The sequence below is a fragment of the Anolis sagrei genome, chromosome 5 (genome assembly GCF_037176765.1).
Source record: "Anolis sagrei isolate rAnoSag1 chromosome 5, rAnoSag1.mat, whole genome shotgun sequence".
In the NCBI taxonomy this organism is placed as follows: domain Eukaryota; kingdom Metazoa; phylum Chordata; class Lepidosauria; order Squamata; family Dactyloidae; genus Anolis; species Anolis sagrei.
The window spans coordinates 119,753,516-119,779,317 of NC_090025.1; the positions used below are offsets into that span (position 1 = coordinate 119,753,516).

The 25,802-nt window shown below is 38.4% G+C and overlaps 1 protein-coding gene across 1 annotated transcript in view; it reads left to right on the forward strand.

Annotated features, from left to right (window-relative positions):
* TBC1D22A (TBC1 domain family member 22A) overlaps nt 1–25,802 on the forward strand; it is a 170,198-nt gene that overhangs the window by 28,408 nt on the left and 115,988 nt on the right. The window contains exons 2-4 of the mRNA XM_060777812.2: nt 4,862–4,918; nt 12,731–13,065; nt 14,148–14,327. Of these exons, the coding sequence (XP_060633795.2) occupies nt 4,862–4,918; nt 12,731–13,065; nt 14,148–14,327 (572 nt within the window). The remainder of the gene's footprint in view (nt 1–4,861; nt 4,919–12,730; nt 13,066–14,147; nt 14,328–25,802) is intronic.

Genomic DNA, 25,802 nt, shown 5'->3' on the forward strand with positions numbered 1-25,802 from the left:
AAAGGGCAGTGTGGACGGCCCCTAACTTTCACTAAAAGGTTAATAATAAAAAGGCATATAAAAAAGATCTATAGCAGTGGTTCTCAACCTGTGGCTCCCCAGGTGTTTTGGCCCACAATTCCCAGAAATCCTTGCCAGTTTACCAGCTGTTAGGATTTCTAGGAGTTGAAAGCCAAGACATCTGGGGACCCACCGGTTGAGAACTACTGATCTATAGGAACACTTATAGTCTATATGGTCTGGGTCCATTTCCTTTTTTGTTATCTTTCAGTCCCTTGCACACAGTTTCTGTAGTGATTAAGAGAAAAGACTGCTTCATTGCAGTAATGCTCTTTAGAACATAATGGGCTACTATAGGCTACTATTAAAAATGATGTGTCAGCCATGCCACTTATCCATTGCAACAATATGAGTGAAATCATGAATCCTTTCCATGAAAAAAACAAACAAAACATGAACTGTGCTGTTCTTTTTAGGGACCATATTTTGGGGAAATTACTTGCTTTGATTACTTGTGTAAGGAGGACAACATGAAGCATTAATAGGCATTTGGCTAAAGGACAGCTCTTGTTTAAATGCTCATTCCCACTAGATTTTCCCTGTCCCACTTTTAAGAAAGGTAGAGTAAAATCCTGTACAGTTGGCTGATGGGTAAGGCAGGGCCTGGAGTGGCTTTGCTTTAACTTTTGTAGTGTATTTGTGTTGTCTCCTTTACTCAGAAGTAGCAACATCGCTGCATTAAAAAAACAAAAAACTCTTAGACTTGTGCTTTAGGGGAATTTTGCAGCCGTTGCCCCACTTTAGGAGATTCTCTTCAAAGCATTTGTCAGAAGAAAACCTCTAAGAATCCAGCATCTTCTTCCAGGAAAGTTGGAACTTCAACAAAGCTTTGAGAAACAACAAATTGATACTATTTTACGCCCACAAATTGCTGTAATATGATCTGCAGCTTGGAGCTGGGTTGAAATTCGTATGATGCTTCTGTGTTGCACTATTTTGGGAAGTTTACTCTGGGATTATAAAACAATTAACAATTCTTTCCCTTAACTTCTAGCACTAGGGTCTCCTTTGCTTCTCCATTTTTTTGTATCACCTAGTCTGATGAAGCAATGCATAATACAGAAGCTTGCACATCTTTGTTGCATTGTAGTTGATTGTGATAAAGGTATTCTCCAGATGAGAATCTTTAATTCAAATGAGAATCTTTAAAGGAGTTTTGTAAAGTTTTTAATCTATTTTGTGGGAAGGGTTTAGTCCCTTGGATACCTCCTCACATACTTAAGTTAAAAACAATAAAGGGGAAACAGGGTTTTTTTAAGGAATAGGGAAATGGGAAACCACATCTGTGCCCATCTTCTTGGATATAGGCCTGCGAATCATCTCTAATATTTTAGCCCATATGAATTATTTTATGTCATGACCCACAATAAAGGTATTAAATGAATGGGATCCCTATGGCAGAACCACACAATTTACCCAAGTCACAGTACATAATGTGACAGCCTTCTTACATTGATAACATCACAAATCAAAATGCAGTGTGTTTTATGAAAGTAGCATATACGAAATGAATATTTTATGTATTATTCTTTTACTGTCACTGTTTACTGTCAAATGTAGTTCAGGTCTTTGTGGATAGTGACACCTCCGGACTTAATTTCAATTTATCTAGTAAGACTCGATAACGATTTGTTCATGACCTTGTCACTCACTCTTAGTTACGTTCCCGCTTCTGTTACTGGAGGCAGTTCATATTTTATTAAACCTCTTGAATAACTCCTGTGAATCTGCTAATCGCAAAGGTCAGTAAACATTACAGTGAGCCTACAGAGCCAGAACAATAACTGAATATTCTGCTTGAAGGACAAAGGTGTAAACCACTGGATTTACCCGAGTTATGTGAAAATAACTCGGGTCTTAAGAGTCCCTTTCAGAAGAGACTCTAGCATTTGAACTCCCCACCAGTTTGTTCCTTCCCCCCAATACTCCAATATAGTTTTGTTCTGGCAAAATTGTACTAATTAATTATACTTTTAGGCTACCTAATAGCCACAGTTCCGTGGTTGGTTTTTAAGTTTGTTACTAATATAGTGAATAAAATTACACACAATAAAACAGGAAAGAAATAAGAACATGGCACCATGCTTCAAAATCACAATGCCATCAGCAAAGACATTTTTAAAAAGTAAAGATACCTAAGAAGGCTAGAATGATTTTTTAAAAAACAAACAAACTCCTGAGTGAATAAAATGAGATGACCACAATCCATCGGTATAAGATGCACTATTTTGGATGGAATTCCATCAATTTGATGGGGCAACTGGAAAGGCCCTTTCAGTACCCAATATCTACGATCATAGAGAGAGGCATTACAAATGGGTCACACCTAGAATTCTTACATTTGTTATGTTTTCTCTCTTGGTAACATTGCTTATCCCCCTTCTTTCATTGCTTATACTATTTCTAAATGTTCAACTGAAATTTCAAGTTATTGTAATGCTAGAAATATGATGACTGCAGGAAAATCTAATCGGGGGGGGGGGGCATCCATCTTGTTGGGGGAAGGATTGTATCATGATCCCAGCCACCCAAACTCTGTAGCTACACTCCAGCTGCTAGTTTCTAGGAAAGACAGAAAAGGCCATAGCCAGTTCCCAGGATATTGGATTAAAACACCACCCCAAACACCCCCCCCCCCCATACACACATTCTGCATGTCAACTAGCTAAGAAACCCTGACTTAAAACTTTATTGCCCAATAATCAATCAATACAGAGCACCCTGGGAGCCAAATTCAATTGCCGCTTTTCTATCTAGGAAAGCCAGCTGACAGGGTTTTTTTTTTAAATCTGGTGAGTAGATACAAGTTGTTTCTTCATTCATGTTGTGTCATTCATTGTTTTCTTGTAGTTTATATAAATAAAAATGTAATGTTTGTTTGTGGGATTACCATAACTCAATATTCACTGGACGAATTGACACCAAATTTGGACAGTATACACCTAACAAACCAATAAGTGATTATCACTTAATCCCCCCCCCCCAAAAAAAACAGTGAAAGGGGCTTTGAAACCCAAACAGTGCATGTGTGAAAATGACCCACTGCCCCCCCCCCCCTGCACAAGGGGAAAAAAACAAACAGCTGCAGGGAGTATTGACTGCTCCGGTGGGCTGGACAGGCAAACCCTTGGCTTTCCCAGGCCCCCAGTTTGGTGTCTCCCCCTCTCTCTTCCACTCACCACCCCCACGGGGTCCCTACCATCCTCGCCTTTGGGCCTACCCTCCCCCACCACGCTGGGGCCTCACATGGTCCTCCTTCCCCCCCTCCCAGTCTCCTTCCTCTCTTTGTCAGCCTCACCAACCATGGACCCCTCCTCCTTCTTTTCCCCCTGGTGAGGCAGGTGGGTGGCTACTCTGTGTGGGTGCTGCTTGCCAGGCTTCGCCTTTCCTTGCCTGGGTGCCGACTTGAAGGGAGCCTTGTAGCCCTCAGCCTTGCTGGGCCCGGTGGGGGCGGGAGGCATTTTAAGAGGTGGGCCTTGCTCACCCAGCACTGGCCTCTTCTTTCTGCTGCAGCCACATGGCACCTTTCATGTGACCCTGCCTGCTTGCCCATCCAGCCAACAGGTTCATTCAGATGAGTGGCTAGGGGATATTTCCCTTTCCAAATATTGGCAAATGTGTTTACTTGGATAAGTGTGTGAAGAAGGGGCCATATGTTTGGTCTGCGGTGATAAGAAGTCTTCATCGGTGTTCACATGGAAAAAAGGTTATCACTTGCAGCCTACAATGCTAGTGTCTAACTTTTGAAGACAAACTGTGAAGTATACATAGCTATTTTTGTCAATTTTGCTATTTTGTGGTGCAAATGTTGGAAACTTTGTAAGATTTGCTTTGGGTTATTGATCATCTAGATATCACACATTTATATCTTTAATCCTTAAAAGTCCATAGCTTGGTTTCGTAATTGATCCTCTCTTCACATTAGGAAAGCTTTTTATTTGTCTGATTTCTTTCTCTCATCCTCACAAGTGTCTTATCTTACAAGGAGGTGCAGAGGGAAGTAGTGCAGAATAAGAAGTTGGGATCTAGTTAGGATCTAAGCCAGTGTCTCATCTTGTAGTTTTGAAGAACAGATGTTGTCCTTTTTTGCCCAGCCTTGCTAGGAGATCTTGAAGGGTTGCACCTGCTCCTGTGCAAACAAGCAAGCAAGCAAAGAAACAAACAAACTCCTCTGTGGAGAGCATTACATTTTCTCCTTTAAATAATCCTCTCCTGGCCCTAAATTCACCTGGGGAACCAATCAGTGATGTGAAAACTGACTCCACCCTCGATCGCCAAATGGACAGTTTGAAGCATTTGGGAGCAAAAACTATTTTTTTTTTTAAAAAATGTGGAAACATTATTATTGAGCCTGTGGGGACTTCCAAAAGTGGTGGAAATGCTCTCTACACTGTCTAGAGTTAATTTGGGGACATTTATATATGCGTGTTTGTGTGTGCACGTATATGTGTATATGCATATATGCCCTACCCCATTAATAAAAGTACAGATTTTTTTTAAAAAAAAACCAAGAACAGTGAAACAACTGGAATGAGACCGTGCATTTGTCTTTCATTGTAAGAACAAAAGGCCAAGCAAATTAATATGGTCTTTGCATTCCATTGGATTCTCAGGAGAGATATAACCATTGTCTCACCTCCATTGGGAGAGACTTCCATAGGTGGGGTGCTGTGATGAATGCCAGCAGATCATCCATGTCTTAGATTTCAGGCAGGCACTGTGTGGGGAAGTCATCTTGATATTCTTGTCCCAAACTATTTTGGATTGTACTAAACATTATATTTCTCCTTCTGTTTTTTAGTATTCAACATGTATATGGAGCTCAGCATCCTCCTTTTGACCCGCTGTTGCATGGAACGTAAGTTTTTAAAAATGTGCAGGAAATGAAGAACTCTTGCCTAACATTTACTTGCTCCTGTTTATTTCGTGAAATCATGTTTTCGTTATTTTTCCTTTCTGATTCTTACCATGTCACTCTATTTTTCCTTATTCCTCCCCTAGTCCTGTCTTTCTGAATAATGTGACAAAATAATATGGAAAATATACCGTTAGCTGGGATTTTTTTCTTTCCAAAATGAGACCAAAGCCATAAGCAATGTTATGGAAAAATGTCTATGGACACAAGATGAGTGAGAGGAAAGCAGGAGACAGTGGGGGACAGTGGAGGGAACCGTCTTGCTCTGTTCTATCCCATTGAGGTCTTCTCCCTTCTGATGTCCTTTCCCTGTAGAGGTCAGTCTTTCCCCTACTTCTCAAAAGGCACTCTGAGCTCCATTTCTCTACGCTGCTGAAACAGAACCCACCTGAGTACTGCTGGAAGTTGCCTTGTTTCATGTGATGGACTTCATGGGATTCCATTTCAGCAGCATAGAAACATGGGGAGAAGATGTAGAGAAGATGGCATCTAATGAGGTCATATGTGACTCAATTCAAGTTTTCTGCCTTAATGATTTCAGTGAGTTGTTGTGGGTTTTTTCAGGCTATATGGCCATGTTCTAGAAGCATTCTCTCCTGACATTTCACCTGCATCTATGGCAGGCATCCTCAGAGGTTGTGAGATTTCACAACCTCTCAGGATGCCTGCCATAGATGGAGGCGAAACATCAGGAGAGAATGCTTCTAGAACAGTGGTTCTCAACCTGGGGTCCCCAGATGTTTTTGGCCTACAATTCCCAGAAATCCCAGCCAGTTTAACAGGTGTTAAGGATTTCAGGGGTCCCCAGGATGAGAACCACTGTTCTAGAACATGGGCACATAGCCTGAAAAACCTACAACAACCCAGTGATTCCGGCCATGAAAGCCTTTGACAATACATTAAGTGATTTCAGTTATCATATAGACATTTAGAAAATTATCAGTTTTCATTATCTTTTTGCGTGCTGATTGTCAATTATTTTGGGAGCAATAATTATTATGAATTACATATTTATGTAATGCTTATTGAAAGTTCCTTCTTTTTATTTGGCTTGCTGTGAATGAACAGAATGCTGCTGCATGCTGTCAATTAGTGATCAGTGATGTTGCATATCTAAATCTGGTTCTTTGATTGCTGTTTTTAAAGAAATGAGGATTATACAACAGCAAAAGACACAAAAACCACGCTATATAAAGTTAATAGTATAAGATGCATGAGTTCTATAAGCTTTCTGAAGAACTTAAGGAAGAATACTGTAAGCATTGTCAGATGTATAAGAAAGATGGAGTCCTGCTGGTAAACTGCTAGTCGGTTTCACTAGCCCTTGAACTCTTTGTGCGGGATTTTGAAGCATCAATATAACCAAACAGAGAAAGTTGTCATTGAAAGCAAAGAAAGGTGCTGGCATAGAGCAGCTTATTTTTTCAATATCTAGCCTCCTGATGGATTCTCAAAGCCAGGATGTTCTGGGAGGTGATTTTCCAAGTGAAATTTTCCAAGAAGTACTTGGCATTGAGGGCCACCACAAAAGCCAAGCATTGAAGGAAAGGGCTGTTTGAAGCTATAAGCTTCAAATGAGCAAAGTGAGCTGTTGGCAAAGCTCCAAAGGTTGCTGGTCCATATCTGGACCTTATTCCAGTGCAGGTTATGACTCCAAAGGTCCTAGATTATATGGGGACCAGGCGGTCTGAAGGATTGTACCTCCTTCTGTGACCCCATTAGAGCTCTAGGGTCTTCATGTGAAATTTGTTTGGTGGGAACAAGGAAAAGTTTTTCTCAGTGGCTGCTACCTAGCTTTGGAAGTCACTTTTGGAAGTCTCCTTTCATTGATAAGTCAAAGTTTTCTTATGCCACCAGGCTTTGAGAAACTGACTGGGATACACTTTTCAATGAGATGTTATCCCATTTTTGTTTGTTTGTTTATGGTTTTTAAAATAAATTTAAGTGGTTTAATGTTATTATTTGTGTATCTTTCAAATAACGTTCGTATTTATGCTTTTTAATTGACGTTTTCATATAGTTTTTTCATGGAATCATAGAATCCTAGAATTGGAAGAGACTGCAAGGAATGTCCAGTTCAACCCCTGTATTGTTTTTGATGTGTTGTAATTATCCTTGAATCCTATTGTCAAAACAAAGGCAGGATATAAATAAATACTTTACAAAATGATTTTGATTTTTGTTAAAGGGGAAAAAAGCAGCAACAAAAAGCTTTATTTTCCCCATCCTCCAGAAACTTTAAGGAGGAAACTTTTTTTCAGACTTGTATTGGTAAGGAGGAGTGACATTTTGCAGCGCTTTCTCTATAACAATGTTAAGTGATTATAGAACAAGCAGCTTCCAATTATAATGTCATTTAGTTGCTTACCAGGAATTTCAAATTAGTCTTTTCTCTATTGATGCCCAACATTGCTCATGCTTTTCATTCAACAAAACTGGTTTAAGTAGATGCAAATTGAGAAATAGCAGTAAGAGAATTATCCGAAAGATTTGTTTTTCATCATCTTGAGCAGAGAGCTCATTTTTAAGATGTCAAGAATATAACCTGTAAATGCAGTCTCAAGAATGTATATAGGGATGAAACCTCTTCCTCTTTATGATTTTGAACTATTAGAACTGACAATTAAACCATAAAATAATGTAAACCATAAAGCATGTGCACATTTGGATCAATTCAATTAGGTCCCAAAGGCTTTAATGAAATAAAATGTATTGGTTGGTTCTACAATGACAGCTGTGTTGGTGCCAATTGGGATCTAAGATATCAATTTTCTATAACAAGGTGTTACAGTAGAAAAAGCCCTCTTCTTTGTCCTCTCAATCTTGTCTCCACCAGTGGAACACAAAGGAGGGCATTCTCAGTAGTACACTTCATACAAGTTTCTTCAAGTGCTGAGATCACAAGCTCTTTAGATCTTTAAATGTTGTCACCAGCACCTTGAATTAAGACTTTTTTTTGTGTTGGGAGCGACTTGAGAAACTGCAAGCCACTTCTGGTGTGAGACAGTTGGCTGTCTGCAAGGATGTTGACCAGGAGATATCCAGATGTTTTACCATCCTGTGGGAGGCTTCTCGAATGTCACCGCATGAGAAGCTGGAGCTGACAGACAGGAGCTCACCCTGCTCCCCAGATTTGAACTACTGACCTTTCGATCAGCAGCCCTGCCGGTACAAGTCCACATAGTTCCACTGGCCCTACACCCCAAACCCCTCATCATCATCAGCAGCAGCTGGCTGAACTACAACAGATAGTTAAGTGATAGTTAACCCTTCTCCTTCCTCTTTCCTTTCCCATAAGAATACCATTATTTTATGAAGACACTCTGATTTCATGACTGTAATATAGGGCAATATACTTATGTTGTACATTAACCTTCATTTTAACATCACTTCATATCACTTGCTACTTAAAATTGTTTGAAGAACAAAATATCTAGCTTTAGCCTTCTCATCTTCAAATTAGATAACCTGCTAGTACTTATAGAATAAAATGGTTTCTTGAAGCCCCCTGTAAAACAACTGCTTCTACTCATAAAAATAACAGCAGTATTGTGTGCAGAGAAGAAAATGTCCTTGAACAACATGTTGAAAGTCACTTCAGCTGGTGTCATTCAGTGGAGTTAAAGTAAGAGGTTTCTTCAATTTTCTTCTCTAGCTCTTCTGTAACTTGATGGATTTAAAGGAATCCTGGAAACATTCAGAAAATAAAATAAAGTGCGTGTGTGCCTTCAAGTCTCCTGTTGACTTCTGGTAGCTCCATCAATTTCACAGGATTTTCTTAGGCAACTATTACTAAGAGGTGGCTTTGCTAGTTTCCTCCTCTGAAATATAGCCTAAAGCACATAGTGCTTATTGGAGAAAAAGAACTCAACAAGTTCCTGTATCACCTCAACATTATCCACGCAAACATCCAACTCATCATGGAAAACTGCCATTTCTAGACATCCTAGTTAGCCACAGACCCAATCAACAAGTGGACCACACAGTTTACAGAAAACCTACACACACAGATAGATACCTACATAAAACCCTCAACCACCACCCAGGTCAAAATAGATGGATGATTAAAGCTCTGGCAGACCATGCAAAAAGAATCTGTCAACCTCACGTCCTTTAAGGTGAAGCGAACCACCTAAACTGGACTCTACAGGCCAAATGGATACTCCATCACAGACATCAGAAAAGATGCAAGACCAAGAAAAAGCCATGACAGTAAAGACAAAAATTTACCCAGAGGAAAAATGTTCCTACCATCCATCAGGGGAACCATTGGCCACATCGGGAAGCTGATGAAGAAACATAACCTACAAACTATCTATGGACTCACTAAGAAAATCCAACAAATGCTACATTCAGCAAAGCACAAGAGGGATCATCTCACCTCTGCAGGAGTCTACCATATAACATGTATCTGTGGACAAGTCTACATAGGGACCACCAAATGCAGCATTGCCCAAACACGAATCAAGGAACATGAAAGGCACTGCAGACTACTTCACCAGAGAAGCCAGCCATAGCAGAGCAACTGATGAACCAACCTGGACACAGCATATTATTTGAGAACACAGAAATGCTGGACCACCTAACAACCACCATGTCAGTCTAAACAGAGAAGCCATTGAAATCCACAAGCATGCGGACAATTTCAACACAAAGGAGGAAACCATGAAAATGAACAAAATCTGGCTACCAGTATTAAAAAATTCTAAAATTATGACATAAATAAAGAGCAACACTGAAAAAACGGGAATCAATCAGGGCTAGCTAACACCTCCCAACAAAGGATCCCCAGGCAGCAGTCAGCCAGGTTTTGAAGCTACAAGGCCATCACATGCTAATCAAAGTAGCCAACTGCAACATTCACACCTGCGTCAAGCAGACAAGAGTTCTTTCTCCCACCCTGGACATTCCATAGATATATAAACCTCACTTGCTTGGTTTCTAACAGATCTCACAACCTCTGAGGATGCCTGCCATAGATGTGGGCAAAATGTCAGGAGGAAATGCTTCTAGAACATGGCCATATAGCCCGGAAAACTCACAGCAACCCATAGGGTTCATTGTTGGTTTCTCATTCAAGCACTAAAAAGATTTAGCTTTCATGATCAATAGGATCTGGTGCCTTAAGGGTATATGGCTGTATTCAGTATAAAATACCCAGAAAGCTGGAGCCAGATTCTTGACACCTGTGCCCGTTTGATATATGTTCCACATTCATATATTTGGGTTTGTATCTACCATATTTTATATGTGCCTCCAAAATGTTTCGAGTAATCCACGCAGGTGTCTCCTCTTCCCTGAATAGATGTCTTTGTGATTATTCCTATGCAATGTTTTCCAAGAGATCTCCTTAAAATATTCTTCGTGTATTTGTAAATCCTCTCCTGTGTGCTTCTTCTCTCATATCCAAAATATTTTGATTCATATATTAGATTCTTCAGAAGAGGAAGAACGGGCTACGTTGTTTACATATCACAGTCAGGATTTGTGTGCATGCTTACTTGGGACACAGCAGGTTGAACTTGAAAGTAAATTAGAAATAAGGCAGACCTGTTAAGTATTTTCAAATAAAATTCAGTTAGTAGCTGAAAGTGAACAGGATTACACTTGTTTCTCTGAATGTTCCCTGGCAGTCTTTTGAGATAAGCAGGCTCCTTCAGCTTTACAATCTTTGCTATTCAAACCATTTACAAGAAAGGTTTATATGCTCTTTAAAAGTGAATAGCTTATGGTTTCCTTTACCTACTCAGGCAAACACAGACAACACAGTGGTCATTTTTACTGTACAAAAACGTGTATTGGCAGATTATGAAACATCAAATCTATGGATGCTGCGGGAAGCAGTAAAGAACTAACAAACACCATTTGACCTACATACCTTCCTCCTCCGGTCTTTGCCTACCTCATAAAACCTGCCCTATTTTTGTGCCTTTATTCTATTAGCAAAACTTTCCTTATAACTTGACAGGGACTCACATATGTGACATTCTCCTGTAGAAGTGGATTTGGTCAATTCAATTAATTTTTTTTTAGGATTTGCATAGAAAGTATCAGAAGATTGGGCTCAGTCTGAACAAGCATTATGTGGTGTTATATGGAAGTGGAAAGGGCATTAGTAATATCAGAGTTTGAATAGAACAATTTTGTACTGAGTTGATGATAAAAACCAGAATGAAGTATTCTATGTCAAGCATTTCTGGAAAACAGATTAAGCTTCTAATAATGCTATTCTCATTTCAGTGTCAATTGAGCAACTAATTTGATCCTTGACTTTGAACTCCAGTGCTATCTGCTAAGCGATAGTGGCAGTCTAAAGTTTTCTTTTCTGCTGACATTTAATGTTTATGATTGGTATGATAGAAAATCCTGGTGAGAAGTAATATCACAGAATTTTTATCAGGCAAAATATTTGAGCAGGCCATGTTTTGGTCACTCGATTGCAGATGTTTTTGTAAAACTATTGTCCTAAAAATTGCATTCTCTTTCCATGATAAAATTAAATAGCTGCTTGTAGAAGTGAATGATAACAGTGGCCAACACACATTTTGTTGCCTCTGTTTCTGGGTGTATTTGACCTGTTGATTCAAAAAAAAAAAAAAGGCACCAGTTTCCCCCTATCAACTCTAGTTTTTCAGATACAGAACATATTCTGTATACCAGTCTTCTTCTGCTTACCCATGGAAAATTATGAGAGCCATATCTAAGAAACTAGAGCTCATGTGATGTATCATGTGATCAATGCGATTTTCTGAAGCAGCCAGCATCCCAAATAACCCCCGGAACAGTAATAAAAACAAAGATACCAAGAAAAAAATGTTTTTGTTGGGCTGTGTTGGTCATCAGCCTTTTAGGAAGGAGAGAATAACAGCAGCAACAAAAACAAGAACAACAAGAACTTATTTTTTATGCCCAGCTACCATCTCACCGAAGGGATTTGGGGTGGCTTACATATGGGACAGAAATTAGAACAGACATAAAATCAAACAATCAATTAAAACAAAACCACCACTAAAATAAAATAACATCATAAAACACAACAGTTCATATAAACACAATTACACGTAAGAGCAAAAAAACATCAGTATTGAGGGTCCATCAAACAGTGTTCAACAAAAACCAATTACCATAATTATAAAAATGGGCGTGAAAGGGTTGGGCATAGGATAGTTCTAAACAATGTACCAGAGGGCCAGGGAAATGAATGAGGTGCTGAGAACACAGTACTATCTGGCGACCTAGAGACTGGGTATTTATAATTAGGGACTAGAGTGAGAAGCTTGTGATATAAAGGCAGAACAAATGGATAAAAGGTTCACAAAATGTGCTTGTTAATTTTGTGAAGGATGGAAAAAATATTTTATGAAAACTACATCCTTGAAAGAACTATTCTTGGGGACCTGAATTGTACACATGAATGAAGATCTTTGGTTCCTGGGGAAAACTTCTGGCCAAAAAAGTTTTTACTATTATTTTTAGTATTATTTATGATACTTCTGTTTTTCAGCACTAGCTTGACATCTATTTTGACCTCTTTCTTTTTCTCAGTTTTTAAACAGCAGAAATTGAGCAGAATTGTAGCTAAAATGATAGTTTATAAGATAGCATGGAAACTAGCAAAAACTGCATGCTTATTGGATTTTATAAATAGTCACAATTCTTCTTTGATTAAAGTGGACATTTCTGCTTTAGACAGAATGCTGTATGGTTTACTGTTCTAGTAAGCATAAGTTATACATGTTTTCTTTCCACCTACAGCTTAAAACCTGGAGCCAAGCCACCCACAACTCCTGTGAAACTGAAGAAGGTCAGCACGTTTCAAGAGTTTGAAAGCAACACAAGTGATGCCTGGGATGCTGGGGATGATGACGATGAACTCCTTGCAATGGCTACAGAAAGCCTTAACACTGATGTAGTCATGGAAACAGCAAATAGAGTAATTCAGAATCATAGTAAATTACAAGAACAGCACAAATTGCAAGAGGAACATGTGGAAAGACAACAAGCACAGCAACCTTCAGACCTGCCTTCAGCATCTGGTGACAACAGATTGGTTAAATCTGTGAGTGAAAGCAATGCATCAACTTCTACAGGTACAGTAAATCTCAAACACTGCTACTATCTGGTTTCTGGTTGAATGATGTTGTGTGTGGATGGTTTCAAGAGCTTTTGAATGTTTGGAAGCCACTCAGAAGAGATCCCCTTTTCCTCTTAAACTGAACAATTTGAAGAGTCATGTTGTATGTTGAAAATAAGTTTCATCAAATATGTTTCTGGAACATGGCCATACAGCCCAGAAAACTCCCAGCAACCCAGTTTCACAGTAGTAGGAAAGTTTGTTGGATATCTTATCAGTCTGTGTACTCTGCATTTATCCCACTAATCTTTATGGGACTGCCTGTTATTTAACTATTAATAGAAACATATGTTTCATGTTGAAAACCACTGGCAAAGATTATTTGCAACAGATTACTTAACTTCGAAAAAAAATAGAAATGGGAGATAAATCAAGACACTAGAGAATTTACTTATTTATTGAAGGCAAGTTTTCTTACATTTCTAGAGAAATCATGTAACTGAAGCACTTATACTCTCATGATAAAATTCAGGAATGAGATATCAAAAGGCCATTAAAAGGATTTATCTGGTACTCCGGAGACATAATTTTAGATATCAACCTATGACTTCAAAGAAAGGCTTTCAGAACTAAGAACTCAGTTTTCTAGTTGCCTCCTGCTTCATTATGAATGTCAAATTCATATGACTGTAGGATCTCTGGTGATGTTTTTACAGGTTGATGTGAGAATAAGAGCTTCTTCTAGTAAATCACAAGTTGGGGTTAACAGCGGGAACTTACTCCACTCCCTGGATTCAAACCACTGACCTTTCGGTTAGCAAGTTCGGCAGCTCAGTAGTTTAACCCACTGCGCCACCAGGGCCTCCTAAATCTATATCAATAACCCATCATTTTCTCACCACCTCCCTGATAGACATAAAGTTTGATCGCCAGTATGATGACAGAGTAAATCAGCTTTTCTGTCCATTTTGGAGCCAGAATGAATGTGATGAAATTTGTGACTGGTACTTGTTTTCAGTATTCTCCTTTCTCTAAAAAAAATGTTTTCATTTATTGTCTTTGAAATTTGCACACCTTCCTACCTGTTTTATCTTTTAGAAAGTGCTAATGAAAATGCTTCCATGCCAAGATCTCAATCCCTTCCACAAACCTCAACAGTAACTATGGTAGGTGGAGTTGTGGACCACAATACCTCAGGTCTTCCAATACTATCGGAAAGAGAAGCATCGCGGTTAGATAAATTCAGACAACTTCTGGCGGGCCCCAATACAAACCTTGGTAAGTACAATAAAGTGCGAAGTTGATATCTAGTGTCTGTTGTTGGGAAAAGAGAGGAAAATAATTTTTCTGGTAACCCCTTCATTTTTGAGTTTACTCCTTGGTAAAGAGTGTATAGATGCACATTTCTCCAGTATGTATTTACATGCACTCTTAAAAACCTGCTCTAGAAGGTCTTCCAGAGTAGGTGTTCAAGTGTGATGGTGAATGCAGAAGCTTGCAGTGAGGATAAGGAGATGAGAAGCTATTCTTCTGTGAATCTCTTTTAATAAGGATCCAAGCCAATAAAAATATTTAAAAAGTACTGAAAGCATTTTTCTGCATAAACTATTTGCGACACAATTGACTTCAGAAAATATCCTTATTGAATAGAATCTCTATTTGGCAGAGTTAATGACATGCCAAGACCAAGTTGAGGTGCATGTATCAGCAGTCCATGTTTGCATTTAATTCGGAGACACAAAATCCGGAAACATTTTAAAGCCTTCTTTTGTAGTTCTACTTTACATATTTTATCTATCATTCTAACAGAAAATATTACACAATCCATTAATCTATTTTTCCTGGAAAAAAGCCCCCCCCCCCAATGTTTCCCTTTGGGTCTTTGTAGGGGTGCTACTTTAATATGGTGCATTGCAAAATGGGGGAATTGTGGTGCCAAGTATGTTGTGCAGCAAACCTTCAAATGCTACTAAACATCACTGCCAAAGCAGCATGCAGTGGCTTGTTGTTGGCACACATACTCATTATTTTATTTTTGAAAGAGAGGTTTGATTTTATTTGTTGTATGTGTGAACCCCCCATGTGTAATGCCTGACAAATGATTTTGCATAGTATACTGAGTAGTTCTATTTGTTTTCCACTGATGAAACAAGAAACTCACAAAATGATGCATGTCAGTTGCCTATCAGGTGCTCTGTAGGCATTATTGGAAATGGTGATCATTTTCATCCAGAAACATTTTCTGTAATACTCAGATAATTGTATTACTCAACACGGATCGTGGATATGTACTTAATGTAATAGACATTGAAAAGGTGAAACCTCCTATTGAAGCATTTATAATTTTTTTAAAAAAAAATAGGTTTTTTTCTATTGCTGATTTCTAAGAGTTTTGAATCGGCTATGTTTGAGTGTTCTCAACCTCTTTTGCTTTTCTAATGATAACATTTTGACTAGAAATTTCCTTTTGAATCTTTGAATAGCTGAAGTCTTTCATCCTACGCAGTACACCTTGTTTTTTCTTTGTCTTTTATGTATTTCTCACTTTAACGATGGCTGTTATATATTATTTGCCTTGAACTTGTATTTATCATTTCTTGCTCTTTCCATGTGAACAATGAGAATAGTTTGACTTATTTTTGGGTTTCTTTGCATTCTCCTCTTTTAGTTTTTCTTTCCCTTTCTTCCCTTTCTTCCTCTCCTTCTTAAAAAGCTATTTGTTCACACTGTCACCTCTGATCCCTTCCAAGCTTGGCAGTTTGTCTATGGGTAACAATCTGAAATTGATGTTTACCTTCCTACCAAGATAAATGCATGGCATCAATGTTTTTCATCTGTGTTTTTGATCCATTTAGCTGTATTTCATAGCATTCTCTCTCAGATTTCCCAAGTGTTACCTTTTCTACTTTCCTCCCTCAGATTCTTTTCTTTAGATCATTTTAGAACAAATGTAAAGCTAATTACCAAACCTGGACATATAATGAAAAGGCAGAGCTGGGGGAAAGATCAGGTCAATGTATTTCATACACATACCCTGGAAGGAAATTAGATTATGATGTTAATGCTTTTATTGTGTGTTTTCATTTCAGTTTTAATTGTTGCTTTTCACCTTAATAAAATATGTAGATACGCAAGTCTACAGCTTAATAAAAATTATTCCTTTGGCATACAATTCCCAGTGTCTCGAAGCCAGTGTGGTTCATATTTCTGCAGTTGATTCTTCGAATAACTTGGCACTAAACCATTTAGGGCAGCACTTCTCAACCTATGGCTCACAACCCCTTTGGGGGTCGAATGACCCTTTCACAAGGGTCACCTCAGACCATCAAAAAACACATATTTCCAATGGTCTTAAGAACCGAGACATTGCTAACTTTTCCCTGCCTCCTTCACTTCCCAGTGGCCTCGTCTTCTGCTCTGGAGGGAGGTGGTGACATCACTCAGCCCTGCCCCCTCTGCCATTTTAGGAGGAAGAGACAGGAGCAGCGGATGTGAGGTTTGCTTTGGAGCCAAGAGGGAGGAAGAGGAAGAGATTGGGGTGAGAAGGGAGAAGGTGGGGGCTAGGGAGGAAAAGCCTGTGGTGGATGGCAGGGCTTAGAGAGGGGTGGAGTGGCCCCTCCCTGGCCAAATGCTAGCGAGAAAGAGTAGTGACAATAAAAATACAAACGATATCAGATATTTACATTATGATTCATAACAATAGCAAAATTAAAGTTATGAAATAGCAACAAAAATCACCACAACATGAGGAACTGTATTAAAGGGCTGTGGCGTTAGGAAAATTGAGAACCACTGGTTTAGAGATTCAAAGACTAATACTGACATCCTAAATTGAACTCAGAGACTGAAAGATAACTAGTGCAGTTGAGAACAGTGTTAATTTCATATGTGCTGAACATTTAATATACACAGTAGCCCAGTTGCCCTATTTTATACTAATGATGGTAGTTTTAGATTTTCCTATTTCTAAGACATCTCAGAAATAATATTTTCTTTACTGTAGTTTCTTGGAAAGCTGTGCAACTTTCTCATGAAAGCTATGGAACCATTAAAAAGGATTTTGGGGGTGGGGAGAGAAAGCACAAATATAATGTTGTACAATGTTAAAGTTGTACAGTTTTGAATTCTGCACTTTTGGAAATATTCTTCTCCTAAAAGTGTGAGGAAAAAATGCAAAATTGAATTGTTCTTTGTCTCACATGTTTCATAGCTTGCAAATTGCACAACTCGGGGGTAAAAAAACATAAAATAGATGGTTTATGTAGCTCCAAAAGCTGTTGAGCTTTCCCAAAAGATGAAGAAGAAAAAAAAGCACAAACTAGAACATTTCACAGCTTCAAATATTGCACAACTTTAAATCAGGAAGTGGAATTATAGCTCAAAAGTCCAAGAAAGACTACATTATCCTCAGAACAAACAGACAAACAGTTCAGCCACTGAGATTTAATATATAATTCTCTGTATAGTTTTTTGTATCTTATGTAGTTTTCCCAAGTGTACATATAGCAACAAACAATGTAAGCTATCTTGCTTTGATATGATATGCAGTTTCTCAAATTATGCAGGTTTTGTTGTGCTGAGAATAACAAAAAGTTCTACAAGGCTGGAGGAACTTCTTGGGTGCTGTTTTTCTTCCCGCAAATGTTCCTGAGGGATTTCAAATTCGAAATTTGGACCCCAAATGATCAAATGCCTATTTCATCCCTATTCTGTGCCACTTTTAAAGGCAATCTGAAGAAGAGTGCATTTTAATAGTATAATCCATATATAATCCAGGTAAAATCTGGCTAAAGAGATAAAAGCTAAGTTTTGTAATTAGGAAATCAGTTTAAATGGGGGAAAAACCAAATGCACTTTTGGACACTAGCGTAATTTGTGCTTCCACAAAATGTGTAGATCACTGGAAAGTGCCCAAACTGGTTGCATCGTGTTTCAGAGGTTGTGAAATTCTATCTTAAACTGGTTGCATACCTGTATTGATATAATCAATCTCCTTAGTATGTCCTGATTAAACCTTACTTCAACTATTTCCAGAAATTGTTGTGGAATTTTACAGATGTCCACAAACTACCAGATGGGAAAAATGTAACACTGCTTTCCCATCTATGAAGAATATACTTCAAAAGTGTAATCTTCATAGTGATTATACTTTTGGCCAAACTTCTATATAACTTCTTCCAGTGAATTCATGTAGAGGTTCAAGTGTATGAGTGGAAAATATAACCATTGAGTCACCCTAACCTTGAACAAATGTTCACTAGCACCACCTACCCTACAGGATCTTTCTTAATAGGAATAGTGTTGCCACATAATATCATGCCTCAAGGAAACATAGCTCCAATGAACACATAGTAAATTGTACTGAAAACGGAAGGTCAAGCAAAACCAACGTGTTTATACAAATTTATCCATGGTTTAACAAAACTCATCTACAGTAGCCCTTCTCCTGAAACCTAGCTGGAAACCGGATTGAAATAGATAAAAGTATCACATCTACTGCAGAAATTAAATTGCAGTACCATTTTCACACTAGATCAGGCATGGGCAAACTTTGGCCCTCCAGGTGTTTTGGACTTCAACTCCTACAGTTTCTAATAGACGGTAGGCTGTTAGGAATTGTGGGAGTTGAATTCCAAAAAACCTGGAGGGTCGAAGTTTGCCCATTCCTGATCTAGATGAAGATGGATTATCACAATCTTATTTCATTTGCTAAATATTTCCAAGGAAGGAGGTGATAGAAATAACTCTTGCAGCATACCTTTTCTCTACTGGCATGGCTAGGGGTGGTATTCTGATTTTTTATAGGAGTTGTGAGATGGGGAAGAAAATGGCAACTGCAAAAAATAATTAACCAAACCAAAGTTCATAGAGCCTTATAGGTGACTGATTATTGAGTGTGGAGTACTTATTTCTGTTCTCTTTCCAGTTTCTAGAACAGAAAATAATTGGATACCACTACTCAAATGCAGGATACTGCTTTTTGTAGAAGTAATGAATTAAAAAAACTACTAATAATTTACAAAAACTTATTTTAAAATGCCTATCTTTGTGCCTTAAACTTTTGAGAAGGGGGAGATTTTGACCTACTTTTTCAAAATACAGTTTCTTCTTCAAGGGGCTTTTTCTCCCCATATATCTGCAATAGTGAATTCTTATGCTTCTTGCTGAAACATTCTGATTTTGTCTAGGCAAACAAAGTGTCTTTGAAGATATAAATCTTTACATCTTGAAAAGAGTCCTGCTTCCCCCAAATCTATTAATACTGCTGTAGTTGTATCATAGAGTACATTCTTCTTGTCTTTATAACCATTTGACAGATTACTTTTATCTGGAGTACATCATGTTCGGATACTAGAATAATGTTTAGAATATATTTTTGAAAGATGTTTAAAACTATTGCAGATAGCAAAACTGAACATTTTCTTGAATCCTCCCTGTATGTAACATTCATCATATCAGTACCTACCCTTGCCTTTTGAGAGCCCACTGGCAAAACACCAAGAAATGTAGAGATAGAAATAACAGGCAAACCAAGAGGAGGAGTAATTAATATCTTGGCTGCATTTCTCCATTTCTTATTAATGACCCCTTGTCCATAATACCTAAGAACAGTAGATAAAATTGCCTATTAACAAAGAAAGGAAAAGAATGAACAGAAGATCTCCATAATGGCACCTCTTTCACAGTGCACACTAAATCTAATGTTTTCTCTGCTTTTTAGTGTGAGAGTCCTCGGTAGTTTCAACAGCATGTGTGCACAGATACTCTAATGTGCATCCAGGCTTCAAGAAAGTAGCTGGACTGGATCCAGAATGCAGCAAGCATTATTAGGTCTTAACAGAGATGCCATCTTCTGTTCTTCTTCATGTTTGGAAGCCAACGTTTATAACACTTCAACGTTTATAGCATCTTCAAGTAATTTCCAACTTTCAGCAACCCTAAGGTGAACCTATCATGAGATTTTCTTGGCAAGATTTATTCAGATGGGGTTTCATTTTGTCTTCCTCTGGGGCTGAGAGAATGTGACTTCCCCACTGTCACCCAATAGGATTCAAATCCTGGTCTCCAGAGTCGTAGTCCAACATTAAAGTCACTACCCTATGCTGCCTCCATGCTAGTCCTCCCGTTTTTAACATAGTCATCTTAATTCCTTTTGGTGAACTTGGGATCACAACATTTTAGCAATGAGATTTGCTCTCAAGAAAAGAATCAGTGGCAAGGCTGTGTTGCCTGACCTGCCTAAGCTAAAGTGAGGGCTTTCCTAATTTTTGAAATTTGACCTGACACGTTAGTTTGTTCATTAAATGTACAACTATTTGTGATTGGAGAAACATGGTATATCACTTGAGAAGGAATGATATAGCCAGATGTCTCCTGTTTTTGTCAATCCTAGTAGCAAGCCCAAATTTGTGGTTGATAAATACCGCACTTCCATCCCTCTGTGCAATCTTATGCATATATAGGGAGAAATAACCCCTTAGTATCCACTGGGGTTTAGTTAGAGTTTTATTGTTAAGTTGCCACTTAATTGCCAGCTGCTAATGCATGTATTGTGGGAAAAGATCTAAATCAACACCTAATTTAAAATTCACTGATGTGTATGTTTTAAAACTCACGCACAGTGGACTCTTGGAATTTACTGGGGTTTGGCTGCAGGACTCCCTCTAGATACCAGAATCTGTGGATGTTCATTACATTAAATACAATGGCATAGTAAAATGGTATCCATTCTATAAAATAGCAAATTATACATTTGCCTTTTGGGTTAAAAAAAACTCAAGCCATGGATGGTTAAATCTGTGGGTGCGGAATCCATGGATATGGAGAACTGACTGTAGTACTGTTCCTTAGTCTTTGTGGTGAAGCTGTGACTTTGCAGAAAGTAGCTGGAAAAAATGGAGCTGAGTGGGAGAATCAGGCAGTCACTTTGCTGGTGGCATCAGAGGAGCTTATGGTGGTTTAGCAAGTGACAGATCTGCTCCTAAAAGGTCCAGTCTAAAACTGAAGCTGGACCTCATCACAACTATAGGAGTATACCATGCAGCTGTGGACAAGTCTACATAGGGACCACCAAACGCAGTGCCCAAACACGAATCAAGGAACATGAAAGGCACTGCAGACTACTTCAACCAGAGAAGTCAGCCATAGCAGAGCACCTGATGAACCAGCCTGGAAACAGCATATTATTTGAGAACACAGAAATGCTGGACCACTCTAACTACCACCATGACAGACTACACAGAGAAGCCATTGGAATCCACAAGCATGTGGACAATTTCAACAGAAAGGAGGAGACCGTGAAAATGAACAAAATCTGGCTACCAGTATTAAAAAACTCTAAAATTACAACAGCAAAACAGCAGAGAGGAAACAACCAGGCACATCTTAACACCTCTCAACAAAAGATTCCTCCAGGCTCAGCCAGGCCTTCAAATGCTAATGAAGGTGGTCAGCTGAAACATTCACACCTAGCTCCAGCAGAGAAGAGCTCTTTGCCCCACCCCAGTCATTCCACAGATATATAAACCCATTTTCCTAATTCCAACAGACCTCACTACCTTTGAGGATGCTTGCCATAGATGCAGGCGAAACGTCAGGAAAAATGCCTCTAGAACATGGCCATATAGCCCGAAAAAACCCACAAGAACCTAGTGATTCCAGCCATGAAAGCCTTCGAGAAAACTATAAGAGTGCTCCAGGTCCAAACTTTAATGGGAAACCAGCAATCCTCTAGCCACCTCTACAATAAGCTAAGAAGAATTGGTAAAAATGTGACCTGCTTGTGAAAGAGTGGGAATTTTTGAAATGTTACATCTGGGCAATTACTAAAAGAGTTATGTATGGAAACTTTCCTTTTCCCATTTTGCGTGGGTAGTTGCTTTATGAGGCACTAATATTATAAAGATCAAATTCTTCATTTATTTTGACAGCACCCATTAATTCGTATATGATTATTTATATCTAGCATTCCTTTTTAATGTTCGTTTAGCCATTCTGCACTGTCATTCACTTCTTAATCTGCTATTAATTTTGTTCTGTTGCTTTTGCATCACCTACTCATTTATTTTACTCAAAATTTTTCCAAATTTCTGCCCAAGTTGGCTAACCATGCTTTTGGTTGTTCTCACAGTTGTTGTGTGTGGTATAGTTATATTTTTGAATGGCTTTACTCATTCGACACATTGCTGTATGCGGCTGATTTATTTTCACTATCTGTGCACATTCAAATACCTCTTTTGTTTCATTGAAAAGATTAAGGGCAATGTTTACTTGGAGTTTTTTTTTTAAATGAAGCACCTAGTGGAGCTATTAGTCATTTTTTTTAAAAAAGTGATGGTTGAGGTTGCCATAGTGATATCAAACCTTTTATTAAAAACCATTGCCTCTGTGGGCTGTCTAACTTTCACGATACTGTTGGGGGAGCTGTAGTTCTATGAATCTGTATAGTCATGGAAGAATATTCTAGCTCTTTATAGTTAAATTATGCTGCAATTTTTTTTATTTGAATCTGAAGCTTATAAATCTAGTTTATCATGTCTATCATTTAATTGTTCATGCAAGCCGTTACTTCATGTAGCGATTTACAGTCATCTCAGTGAAATAACCGTTTTGTGTCTTGTGATGAATAATGCATGTTCAGAAATTGTGGGTCCACTTAAAATTATGGTGCCAGAAAATTATGCTTAAAGGGAAGTAATAAAATAATGTATATCTGTTTTGAGAAAAATATTGTGAATACTCTTTTTTTGTATGACTTCAAGCAGGCTTCTAAACCAGCTGTGGCTCCCAAATTGAAGCTAGCTTTCATTTTTGAAAGAGATTAAAGTTTTGCTGTACATCTATGTGGCAAAGACATCATTCTATGAAACAAACTGCAATTAGATAATATTGTGGTATTTATTTCATCATAAATGTACCACAAGAAGCAAGTAGTGCTGCAGGAACACATAATGAATATATATGTGTACTTAAACTTGGCCAAAACTTTTGGACTTTTGTTGGAAAAATTGTGTCCATTTTTAATTGGGTATTAACTAATGAGTTCAATGAGAGTTCAGCTCAGTGAATTCAGTTTCTATCCTAACATGAAGGAAGATCAGAGAGTGGTTTACTTCTCATTCTTTTGTGCTTTCCCAGAAACATAGTGCCATCATTGAAGATTACCTCCCTACTGTGTGAAGCAATTGTGCCATGTTCATTACTTTCAAATGTCTATTGTGTGTCCTTGAAAATAAGACACTGTCTTATATTTCTTCCCCTTGAGGACACACAATATCTGAAGCAGAGCATCCTGCTCCTCACTTCACTGAGAAGACTTCCCGGGGGACAGGCTGCCAACCACGACCACGTTGGAGCTGGTGACTCACTCCCTCTCACGCTCACTCAGGGAGAAAGCCTTGCCTTGCCTGGCCTGGCCTGGCCTGAAAGGAAGAAAGAACAGAAGAAGGAGAAAAGGGGGGAGGAAAAGAAGGAGGAGGAGGAGACAGGAAGTGAGAGGGAGGAAGGCCCAGATTCGGCTCCGTTGTTGCTTGCATTTCACTTTCTATGTCTCTCTCTATGCCTCAGCTTGTATCACTCTGTCTTATTTTTGGGATATGGCTTATATTGCGCAAATGAGTAGAAATCCTTCTACAGCTTATTTTATGGGTATGTCTTATTTTTGGGGAAACACAATAGTTTTTGTACATTTTGGGGAAGAAGCCAAGACAAGTTTGGGTCTTGACCAAGAGAAGAGTGCGACGTACAAATAAAGAAAGACAACAACAACATCAAAATCTTAGGAAAGGCTGAGCATATTCAGTGTGCATGGAATGATGTCTCACTACATGTGTGTGCATGTGTGCAGGAACATACTTTTATCAGAGGGATCGGAAGAAGGTGGAGCACAAGGCAGTCCACAAATTACAACATCTGACTTACATACAACACCAAGTTACAAAAGGAGGTGAGACAACAGGAATTGAGAGGAAATCTACCCCTAGGAAGAGAAATTCACTCCTAAAAGAGTTATCATGGGAAAAAGGTGTCTCCACTGGAGCTTTATTGCCAATCCTTGTTTCTACAAGAATCCAAACTTTTCAAAACAGAAAGTGAGGTCAAATTTTCTGACTAGGGCTCAGACAGCAGAGCCAATATTACAGGGGTGTTAAGCCTTCCCTATGCTATCCAAAACTAAAATAGTTTTATTAGCTGGAGTTACACTTAAAAGATATGCCTGTTCCGACTTACATACAAATTCAATTTAAGAACAATCCTACAGACCCTATCTTGTTTGTCACCTGGTAACTACATGTATCCTAGATGGGATATGACCGCCTTCTTCTCTGAGTAGGCACGCTGTCCACTGCAACTTCTTATTGCAGGTAATTTTGGAACACTGGGCATTACTTTCAGTACAGATCTTGACTATATTAATTCTCAGAGCTTGGTGAAAAAACATTTTCTTTTAGAATGCTTTCAGTTCCTCTTGATGTTTTTTTTAAAAGCTAATCCAACAACACATGGTGTTGTTTCAGTGCTACATAAGAGAAGCTGTCTATAATTTCTTTCTCTGTCCTTACAATTGTTTATTCTTCATCTTTTAAGTTGCTCAGTGCCTGGACTCATATAATGTGTTAAATTTAAAAGAAGGAAAGTGAGAAGAAAATGCATCCAGTTTTTCTCTGCCATTTCATTTTCACAAGAGAGAACAGATAGTCTGGTTCTGCTTAAAATGAGTGGAATATTGCACTTCCTCTTATGTATTGAGACCTCAAACTCTCTTTTTTAGACTTTTTTGATGCTTCTACGAATAGATTTTTTCCTTACAGAAGTTTATCACAATCTATTCAACTATATGTCTTGTATGGTAATATCCCTGTTGGACTTCTACATTTTCAACATCACCTGTACCTTGGAATGTTTTTCAACTCTATGGCTGTAGTTGATTTGTTGCTTCCCACACTAATACCCTTTCTGGTATGTTTTAATAATTACGAAATATGGTATTTGAGTGTTACAATAGATGGACCTAGGGCTGGAAAAACCCCAAAGAGAAGTGACCCTTGAGACAACCAAGCTCTCTAAATGCAGTATTCACTCCATCATGTTACATGGTGGTGCAAATTGCTTGCCTGCAGGAAAAACGAGGTTATGAATTACTTGATAATAGTGGATATGTCTAGCAGAAGACTTCATAGCTACTTTGAGTCCCCTTTGGGGAGATAAAGATAAAGCAGAGTATAATAATAATAATAATAATAATAATAATAATAATAATAATAATACATTTTGAACTATGCTTTCTCTCAAAATTCAGAGTCTTCTCTGAATTTTAGTCTTCCTATTTTGAAGAGCTAGCATTTGATATACTTGATTATCTCTTTTCAGGAATAATCTATAAGTAAATGATATGCTGATTATTTCATCTGCCTACAGTTTTGTATTGTACATTAGAAAATACCTAGACGTGGCTCTGCAAGGCACTGGTGAATGTATTCACCATGCTGTTTTGTATTAAGTTGAAATACCTTTGCAATTGTTAACTGCAATCAAGTTGACTTCGATTTATGGTGACCCTATGAATAAATGTTCTCTAAGTCACCCAATCATCAACAGTCCTGCTCAGGTTTTTCACATGAGCTTTTCCTTAGAACTAAACCTGGAAGGCCATGAGCACTCCCACCCCATCTCCCAAATTAGGGACAACAGCTAAAGGAGAGAAGAAAAATGGTGATAATGGTCTCAATACAAACTACTGCTTCTATGGTTGTG